This window comes from Arachis stenosperma, chromosome 3 (genome assembly GCF_014773155.1).
Source record: "Arachis stenosperma cultivar V10309 chromosome 3, arast.V10309.gnm1.PFL2, whole genome shotgun sequence".
In the NCBI taxonomy this organism is placed as follows: domain Eukaryota; kingdom Viridiplantae; phylum Streptophyta; class Magnoliopsida; order Fabales; family Fabaceae; genus Arachis; species Arachis stenosperma.
Window position 1 is genome coordinate 148,256,713 of NC_080379.1, and position 10,880 is coordinate 148,267,592.

At 30.5% G+C, this 10,880-nt stretch overlaps 1 protein-coding gene across 1 annotated transcript; it reads right to left on the reverse strand.

The window, feature by feature from the left end:
• Positions 1-482: 482 nt before the first annotated feature.
• On the reverse strand, positions 483-7,127 carry LOC130969985 (probable serine/threonine-protein kinase At1g54610). Its single transcript, XM_057895913.1, has 7 exons — positions 6,811-7,127; positions 2,654-3,141; positions 2,284-2,568; positions 1,862-2,170; positions 1,408-1,629; positions 1,225-1,316; positions 483-1,120 (listed from the first exon to the last, which is right to left on the reverse strand). Exons 2-7 carry the CDS (start codon positions 3,113-3,115, stop codon positions 688-690), a joined length of 1,803 nt encoding a protein of 600 aa, XP_057751896.1. The 5' UTR covers positions 3,116-3,141; positions 6,811-7,127; the 3' UTR covers positions 483-687.
• Positions 7,128-10,880: the final 3,753 nt, after the last annotated feature.

Consider the following 10,880-nt stretch of genomic DNA (forward strand, 5'->3'; position numbering starts at 1 on the left):
TAATTAATTTATCTACTTTAATAAATAGTTATTTTACGAAAATGAAAGAAACTATTTTTTAGAATTTTTTAAGAACTAATTAATATTATATATATTTTGTTACACTACATTTAGTTATAAAAAATTTATTTATTTCTAATACTTATATTAAAAATAAAAAAATTTAATTAGTGAATCTTAATCTATAATATAATAATAATATAGTAATTATTTTATATATTGTACGAATATAAATTAATTATTTTTTTATTTATAAAAATTTTAAGAGACTTGAGCTTGTTATATATATATATCTTTTAAAAAAAATCTAATAGTTAATCTATTACCTTTTTTGTTTTAGTCCAAATTAAATGTTTTTTATTGTTTTTGAAAAGAAAATTTTTTGAGAAATTTAATAATATGTGATGAGGAACACCGAATAAATTATACAGAAACCAATTAAAACACAATATAAAACATCTTAAAAAAAATGTTTTAGGCGTCTTTATATGAGTGACCTCTTATTTTTAAATCACTTATAATAATGATGTCCAAAAGAAGACACATTTTATTTATCACAAGACCTCCTCCATAGAAGAAGAGAATGACCCCACCATAACAAATAATTGTTCAAACACAACCATATACCCTACATAAACAAGAAAATAAACGAAGTGTGCAAATATAGAGAAAGTGATGATAATGAAATTAAATTCCAAGGCCTAAGTTCTTGTTTGGTCCATAGAGACTTGAAAGCTTCTCAAGATGATCAAGGCGAAATTCCAATGCAGAAAAGGACCTACGCAATGGACCAAGTTCGTTGCCTTCATTTCTATTCATGATATCGAAAGAGGCCTGTAAGAGAGTGTAATTCTTGATGTTCTTAAGAGCATTAGGATGGCCCTCTGTTTTTGGTGTTTTTCTTTCCGTAGAAAGAAATATCGGGGACATTGATGTTGATGTATTCATGCTTTTTTCCTCTATCAACTGTAACGATGTGTTTATGCTACTTCCTTTTTCTTCAACTTGTATCTTCTGTTCCTTTGAAGATTGTTCAGCAGTTTGGTTCTTCTCTGAAACATTTCTGCCAGTTGTCCTTGTTTTAGAAGATATTTGCCCTTTGTTATTGTGACCTTTGCGTCTATGCCATGAAATTAAAGCCAATAAAAGTAAACGTGATGAATCACAAGTTTCATTTTGTTGAAAATGTAAAAGCATTTCATATATATATATATATATATATACCTTTTGCGTCTCTTATGTGAGCGTTCATCCTCTTCTTTGTAGATCACTGGTAAGGTTGAAGGGTCATAGGCTAATGGACTAGTTTTGAAGAACTGAAAAGTAGTAACCATATGCATTAATAGGTCAAATTGAACATACAAGAAAACAATTGTAGATGAATGTAATTAAGAGTGAAGAGCTCACTTCAGTTTCAAGAGCAGAGGCAGCACTGCCACGACATGCAGGGTCAAGATGAAGAAGTGTGGTCAAGAGATCCAATGAAGAGGAAGGAAAGCCTTGGAAGTAGTCCTCATAATTAGGTTTGTAATGTTGTGAGGGCAAGTAGCTTGATCTTAGCTTCATTTTTATCCAATAATCTTCTGGAGGAGACCCGCATAGTTTGAAAATCAGGTGAAGCTGCTCAACCTATATAACAAACATAAAATGCTTTATTATTCGATGATGGTGGATTAGATTATACAGGAAAATATTATGTTCAAAATACGTTATAAGAAAATAAATAAATTTTATAGGCAAATATTATAATTCTCCACAATAATGTAAATCATCATTTTGTATGGTATCATGAGATCTTGCACTATTTTATACAGCGAAATAATGTCTATATTTTATACAAACCACCATTCAATAATTGTACCTCTGTCCTTCCGGGCATGAATGGTCTTCCAACAAACATCTCAGCCAACAAGCATCCAGCACTCCATAGATCAATGTCATATCCATAATCAGTCGAACCTAAGAGGAGTTCAGGAGCCCTATACCAAAGTGTCACCACTCGGTTTGTAAGAGGGCCTTGATGTTTAACATTTGCAAGACCAAAATCTGCTATTTTTAAAGAACCTCTTCTATCTATTAGCAAGTTGGAAGATTTGATATCTCGGTGAATAATTCCCCTCTCATGACAATGTTGGAGCCCAGCAAGCAGTTGTTGCATGTAACACTTGATCTGTCCAAAATACAACCAAAAAAAAGTAATTGTACTCTCATTTATTATTGTACTCCCATTTATTATAGAATACTAAACAAAGTAATTAAACAATATTTAGAAAGAAATCAAACATGAGGCTCAGTGAGTCTCTCATCAGGACGAGAGATAATTCTGGAAAGATCACATTGCATATAATCAAAGACGAGATAAAGACTATATTGCATCCTAGATGTTGCCAATCCTCTAAGCTTGATGACATTGGGATGATCCAATTTTTGCAGTATCATAATCTCTCTCGCCATGAATTTTATACTTTCAGAATCGGATGTATCAAAACGAACTTTTTTCAGGGCAACAATCTTTCCAGTATCCTTATCACGGGCTTTGTAGACATTGCTATATGTTCCACGTCCAATCTATAGCCAAAAATAAAATAAGATAGACGTATTATATAAAAGCTAATACTAGACAACACATAAACTACAGAATTAGAGAAATTACTTTGTCAAGTTTTTCATAGGAGTCAGCGCTCTTGGCAACCAAAGCAGACAAAACCTCTTTAGGGATATTATCAGCCAACCATTTGGGCCAACCTTCAGCGACTTCATACCCTGCAAATTTATATTTCTTTTTCATATTGTCTTCGGACAACTTAGATTCTTCCTCCATCAACTTACCAATGTCATTAGCAGCAACAGCCTTTTCCGTTTTCTTTTCCTCTGTATTTTCCTTTTTCTTATCTGTATATCTATAGCCACCAGTCCTTAACTTACTGTAATTATCTTTGGGATGACTAACGCTCACTTTTCTGTTAGAACTATGGTTATCGTAGCTTTTTAGTTTCATGGTTGATGTAGAAGAAGATGAAGTTAGTTTGGGATTGGCATAAGCGTACTCCTTTTTCAATCTGTTTAAGCGGCGTTCTTGAATGGGAGAATCTAACTTCCCATTAACGCAACCCATGAAGATTATCTCTATTTCTGTAACAACTATGCATGGAATGAAATGAATAATAAGATGAGATTAAGCTTGAGATAAGCACGTAATAGAAAGCGAGCAAAACAAAGCTTCACTGGAAAAATCTATGTTTTGTGCTCTTTTTTACCGGCATTTACAAATAACAGAACTATGTAATTAACGACGGTGCTGTCTTTAATTTTTCTTCCTTATTCTATAGTATTTAATTTTCAGAAATAGACCCTTTACCATATGACATCTATTCATGTTGATAATCTGCCCAAAAATATATTAAAATTTTAAATTTTACATATTTTTTAATAAATACAAATTTAAGATTTTTATTATTATTCAATTAAATTTATTCATTTTTTTACATGATTATATACAATTGATTATAGTTATAAATTTTTTTATATTTACAGAACATAAAAGTTAAATTCTATTCTTAAACACTCTCAAAAGGTAATAAAAACAATTTTTAATATTTTTAAAAAATAATTTTAAATATATTTTTTGTATATATTTATTGTTGCTTCTAGAATAAAAATAAATTTTTAAATTTTACCAAACAATTTTTTGTAAGAATAAATTATTTAGATAAATTAAATTTTAAAATTTTAAAATAACATATTTTCAAAGACAAATTTTAAAAAATAAATTAAAAATTTTTAAAACAAATAGTTGAATATTGTACTTTTATTATTGTGTAGAATAAAAGATTATTGTACTCTATCATTTTTAAATAAATAAAGGTGATTGTTATTAATCTATTGTACTTAAAAAATGGTCTCTAAGTTGTTAAAAAAAATTAAAAATTGATATTTAATTTAAAAAATAAAAAAATAAATAAATTTTTAAAATTAAATTTTACTATAAAAAATAAATTAAATAAAAATTAGACACCAATTCATATCATAAGCATCCTATACTAATTAGCCATAAATCAAAAATTAAAAGAAGATAAATAATACATCACCATGCAACACCATCTTCTATTCTTACTTTAATAGTATATTTTTTTATTTTATAAATAATTATATTATTATTTCAGCGGTCAAATATTAATTATATTATAACCATTTTTAATTTTGTCAAAAAATATTGATATAAGTCTAGTTATTAAATTTTACATTTTTTTAGAATTTTATTCTTTTTAATAACAGATTAATTTAAGACCCTCCTAACCGCTTCACCTTAGCATATTCGAAAGATTTAGATAACAATAATATACAAATAAAATTTGCTAATTGTTAGTCACTGTATATAGTAATATATTTTTTAATATCTCATACAAAATTTATTATACTAATATCAATAAATTTAATTATTAATCTATTTCAAGTGTAATTATTAGTTTAAACTGAATTTTAAAATTAAAATTAATTTTATTTTTATTATACTAATATAAATAAATTATTTTTTTGTATCTTTTTAAAGGATTGTTTAATCATTTATTATCTCTTACTTAATTATGGAGTCCATGGATAAGGCATAAAAAATTTGTTATCGGCATTTACAACAATAGAACTATGTAATTAACGAACAATCGTTGTTGCTGATTTGTTGTCTCTAGTTTCTCTTCCTTATTCTTTAATATTTGGATCTTCAGGTTTGTAAATCTGGCTGGAAATGTATAGGATAAATACAATTTTGATATTTCTTTCTAGTTTAATAAATGCATAATAAATATATTAAAAAATTATGTTTAACCTACTTTTTAGTAATTTTCTTTAATTGGTAAGCCGTTAAAACTTTTAAATAATTAAAAGTATAAAATTTTTACTATCATCTAATTAAACTTATTTATTTTTTTAATGACTATATACAATTATCATAGTTGTAAACTTTTTTTTATATTTACATAACATAAAAATTAAATAATTTCTTAAACATTCTCAGAATACAATGAAAATTATTTTTAATATTTTTAAAAATTAATTTTAAATATGTTTTCTTATACATATTTATTGTTGCTTCTAGAATAAAAATAAAATTTTTAAATTTTATTAAATTAATTTTTTTAAGAATAAATTATTTGTATAAATTAAATTTAAAATTTTAAAATAATATATTTTCAAAGACAATTTTCAAAAATAAAATAAAATTCTTTAAAGCAAACAATTTTATATTGTACTTTTATTATTATCTAAAATAAAAAAATACCGTATTTCCTTTTCAAAGTTTAAACTAATTTAGCATGGATAATATATTAAATAAAGATTCAGAATAATAAAAATGTCAAAATCATGTCTTTCAAATTTATTCTAAAAATTCATCAGTTTCAACTCTATTAAATAATTTCACACAAATGAAGTCACCAAATTAAATCATTTTATATCAAACTCTTGAAATAATAATGGATTTTTTAAAATTTTTCTTTTGAGATTAATTTTCACTCGTTTTAATCAAATCATATTATATAGAATTATATTATTAAAGAAAAGCACCTATGTGTTAAAAAGAGTAATATGTTCTTTATTTTGTTTTTTTTTTGGTTAGCCGATGATCAAACCGGTCAGGTTACTGGTTTACTGGTTTATTGGTTCAACCGATAAACCGTTGGTTGAACCGGTAAAACCGGTTTTACATAAATAAAAAATATAAAATACTAAAAATAGTCATAAACTTAATAAATTCAACATTATGTTGCATTTCCGTTTCTTCAAGGCTATACTCAAAACTAATCTTCAAAGGATTGTAAGCATATTTTTGTTTTATTTGCATTAGAGCTATACATATTTGCTATTGGTTTTATGATCATATCATATATAATAGTTAACAAAGAGAGTTTTTATTTAGAAGGTAATTTATTCATCTATTCATTATTATTATCATCATCAACAGGCGAGAGCATTCCAGATGTAATAGCCATCTTCAGAACAAAAATAAAAAACTAAAAGCAGGAATTTATTTATTTTTATACATAGATGAAAATTATAGTTTAGGCTATTTTCTTTGTTTGTTTTTTTATTTCTGGTTAAGGTGTTAGAACTTTTGGCACACTAACTAACAGGTTTTCACACAGAAAATACCCAATAAGTTTTCAAGGAGACATGGAAGCGCTCTTTCAAATCCAGTGTTTCTTAAGCCTCCAGATGGCACTCTATGGAAAGTGTATTGGACAAAAAAGAATAGTGATGAAGTTTGGTTTGTAAAAGGATGGAAGGAATTTACCAAAAACTACTCTCTTAATGAAGGACATTTAGTTGTGTTTAAATATGAAGAAACTTCTCAGTTTGATGTAATCATACTTGAGATAAATGATCTAGAATGGGTTGGTGCATTTGTTCTGTATTGTTGTGAGTGTGTGTTTGGTGCAACTGAAAGCAGAAGATGCATACAAGTATTTCACAGCACAAGCATATTCATCCTAGAGACCTAGACAAGCATTAGTCAACAAGCAATCTTAAATAGTTAAATTTCCTATTCAGCAAGACAAGGATATTCATATTTCATAGATTCAAGCATATAATTCATATTTCATATTTCAAGAACAAATCAATAAAACAACAAATTTTCAAGTTTTTAACAAGCATGTAAAACACAGAACAAATCAACAAAACAACATAATTCATATTTCATAGATTCAAGCTTTCAACAAGCATATTCATCCCAGAAATTTCAACAAGCATATTCATAACACTGTAACAACAAGAAGTGCAGAACAGAGCAGACTACAGAGGAGAACTGGAGCTAACCTGTTTGACAGAGCAGAAGAGCGAGGCAACGGCGAGTTCGGCGGCGCAGCAAGGGCGAGTTTGACGGCGCAGCAAGGGCGACGGCGACGGCGATGATGGACAGCCGCGGCTCTGTTCTGTTCGGCTATTCCTACTTCCTTAGTTCCTTCAGAGTTCAGGCCGGCGGTGAGACGAAGAGGATGACGGCGGGCAGCAGGCGGCTGGCGGCTGGCGGCTGGGTGACACTGTAAAAGAGTGAGGTGAGGCGGAGAGGGTTAGGCGCCGTTAGGGTTGGGGGGAAATCAGAAATGTGGAAAGTGGAAACTGGGGGTGGGCCGGTGGGGTTTGGGGCTGGGGTACCCGTAGGGCTTTTCTTTTTTTTTTAAAAAAAAATAAACCAAAACGACGTCGTTTTGGAAAAGGAATTAAAAAAAAAAACATTTCCGAACCGGTCGGTTAACCAGAAACCGCCGGTTTTCCGGTTTTTATCAAAACCGGCCGGTTCAACCCGGTTCAAAACGATTCTCTTCCTTATCCGGTTACATCACTCAACCGGACCGGTTATAGGTCCGGTTCACCGGTTTTCCGGTCGAACTGGCCGGTCCGATCCGGTTCTTACAACTATGGTATTATATTCTTTATATGTAAGAATTTAAATTTGTTTAATATAAATAATCTATTAAATGAAATTCAATAATAAATAGTGTCAAATCACTGTTTAGAATTTATTCTAAACTTCTTTCACCTATTAATAAAATTGATTCTAAACTTTTATCACCTATGTCAACTCTATTCAATCATTGTACACAAATAAAATTGCCAAATGATTAAATATCTTATTAAGACAAAACTCTTGTAAGAATAATTTGTCTTTTTTTCAAAAAAATAAGATTAATTTTCACTTATATGTTCATCAAATCATACTATATAGAATCATATTTAAAAAAACACTTGGTATCTGAAACACAATAGAATTAAAATTAATTTGATTTTAAAATTAATTTCTTTTATTTAGAATGGATAAAAAAATATAACTTGAATTGACATATAAGTATCTAAACTCAGAACCTTTTATTTTTTATAAAAGTTTGTTAAAATTAAAACTATTTGATGTGATAAAAATATAAAGGGTCATTTTTATCCTTTAAATATTCATATAAAAATAGAAAATAAATGACAAAAGTGAGTGGAAGAGTGGCACACGGCACGGCCTTGGCCGCCACTTACTAGGTCGACCAGCAAAAGAAGCCGATTAGGCATTAAATTTGAGCCACAAAAAAACTGCCATAGTGACTCATATCCACGAATATTAGCAAGGTGAGATTGGGTGAGAGGCCGACTAGCGTCCACCATTAAGAGAAAAAAAAAAAGTAAAATTCTATCGGTTGTAAAATAAAGGGTTAAGTATTTTTTTTTCGTTTCTAAGGTTCGATGTGAAAATTAAAATTGTCTCGACCTTTTTTCGTTATTAAAATCAAGGTTGCGAGAACCGGACCGGTCAATAAACCGGTAAGGTCACTGGTTTAATGGTTCATTGGTTCGACCGGGGTTCAACCGGGGTTCAACCGGTTTAATTAAATATTAAATAAAATTTAATAAACTTAATAAAATTCAATAATTTATAACTTAATAAAATTTAATAAAAGTAAGCCACATAGCCACAAATTCTATTATACCACAAAGCCAGCCAGCTAGGAAAACTTGAAAGGCAAAAGCACATGAATGATGAATCAAAGAAAAATATCCCCCAACCATAAAAATTGTAAACTCTTGAACAAAACCAAATTATTTTGAAAGTTAATGCAAAAAAAATAAAAAATAAAAAATCTGTTGCGGCAGAATCTGAAAAATTTTGAATGAGCTGCATAATTTCAAATCGAAAAGCATCAGATAGGCAGATCCAAATCAAACACCAAAGGCAAGAAGCAATAAGAACAAAATGGCAAAAAATAGAAGCAAACAATGGATGAATCATGAATTACCCCTGTACTCGTCACTGAAGCAAACAGAAGCAACAAAACCCTATTTCTAAACAGATTCATGAAGCAGCAAAAAGTACAAATATTCTCAAAGCCACAGAAATTTTGAGATACCATTCAGTACATTATTACAAAAATTGAAGCTAATAGATAACAATTTAACAACTATTGGCTATTGATTACAAACACACAGAGTAACAAGAAACAACTCTATAAATAAGCACACATAAACACACAGAGAAAAGAAGGATGAGAAATTCCCCAGCTGCCTTCAACGCCCCACCCTCAATTTGCTTGCAATGATCATCATTCAATCCCAAGTCACCAATAAACACATCATAATAGAAAGCCAAAAACAGAATGTTGTTGTTGTTGATCATTTTGTGACTATTCCATCTAAATTCAGAATGCCAGCAACCCAGAATCCAGACCAATAGAGCAGAATCGACAAAATAGAGCAGAATCGACAAAATAAAAAAACTAAACAGAGCATACTTGAAAAGATTCAAAAAAAATAAAAATTGAAGAACAGAGCAGAACATAATTTTCAATTTCAACATGCATCAATTTTATTCTCAAATCCAACATACAAGTATACAACAAATTCATTCCACATTTGATTAATCATATAAAAATAAATAAAAGAACAGAAGCCAGAAAAAAAATTAAAACAGTATACACTTAACAGACGCCAGAAACCCGATCTTACCTCAAGAGAAGAACGAAGAAAAGCCGGAAAATAACACAGCACGAAGCCACGAACAGAAGCCACAAACCCAGAAGCCCTAAACCCAGAAATCCAGAAACCCAGAAGCGGAGAAACCCAGAAGCCAGAAACGGAGAAACCCAGAAATCCAGGTGCGCGAGCGTGGGCGACGGTGCGCGACGGTGCGCGGACGTCGGCGACGGTGCCCGAAGGTGGCCGAACGTCGGGTGTTCTTCACTTCCTCCTCTGATCCGTTGTATGCAGAAGCTGCTTCAATGTTGGAGAGTGGAGAATAGATTGGGAGTGGAGCTGATGGTTGGGAGTGGCGGTGGAGGGTTCTTCAATCTTCAGTTCTTCACTCTTCAGCCTTCACTTCTTCGAAGATTTTGGAGAAGGAGAATAGAGATTAGGGATTTTGGCTTTGGGTTTTCAATTTTGAGAGTGGCAGCCTCAGCAAGTCACGCGTTCTTCGTCTCCTTTTTCTTTTTTTTTTTTTTAAAAAGAAACGACGCCGTTTGTTTTGTAGGGGAAAAAATCGGCACCTATAAAAACCGGCCCGGTTCGCCCGGTTCACCGGTTAACCACCGGTTTAGCCGATTTTTTTGCCGGTTTTTTGCAGCGCAGTTTTGTGCATGGACCGGACCGGCTAAGTGACCGGTTTCCGGTTAATCGGGTTGAACCGGCCGGTCCGGTCCGGTTTTTAGAACATTGATTAAAATCATCATTAACATTACAAAATGTTATAAAATTGTTCTTTTCTTTTTTAATTTTATTTTTTTTTACCAAATTATTCTTAATAAATAATAAAAATAATATTAAAAAACTAAAATAAAACCCAGCCCACCCCCTCACCCCACTCCCGTAACTGCCATCCATTTTCAATAAAATCTCCAGAGTCTCACCATTAGTTTCACATCATCATCATCTCTTCGCACCTCCTCCCTCTTTCTTTCCTTACCACCATCACCACTGTTATCATAGTCATTCATTACTCACAACACTTCTTTTTTTTTTAGCAACAACAATAGCCTCAAAATAAATTAACATCAACATTCACAAAATAAATCAACAAAAAATTTAGATTAAACAATAATTCAATAATCATCAACTATAATTTCAATTTTCAGATCCAAAAACAGCAAAACAACAGAAATTAAAAAAATTTAAAAAAATAAATGATATCTTCAAAAATTTAAAAAAAAAAAGAAAGAACGACGAACAGCTTCTTGAAACTTCGTTCGAAGTTCCAAAACTCCCACCACTACTATTAACCACCACCACCACCATAACTGCCATGGTTATCGAAATCTCTGAGATTCTGTGGCTGTTAGAGAAACAACGAATTACTGTTATTGTTGTTGTTGTTCCCAAAAACATGAATTAATGGGTTATTCAAATTCAAAATA

Coding starts and splice junctions, on each gene's coding strand:
- LOC130969985 (XM_057895913.1), bottom strand. CDS start 3,115: ATGGGTTGCGTTAATGGGAAGTTAGATTCTCCCATTCAAGAACGCCGC. Junction 2,171..2,283: donor AGAGACTCACTGAGCCTCAT/GTTTGATTTCTT, acceptor TATTTTGGACAG/ATCAAGTGTTACATGCAACA. Junction 1,317..1,407: donor CCTCTGCTCTTGAAACTGAA/GTGAGCTCTTCA, acceptor ACTACTTTTCAG/TTCTTCAAAACTAGTCCATT.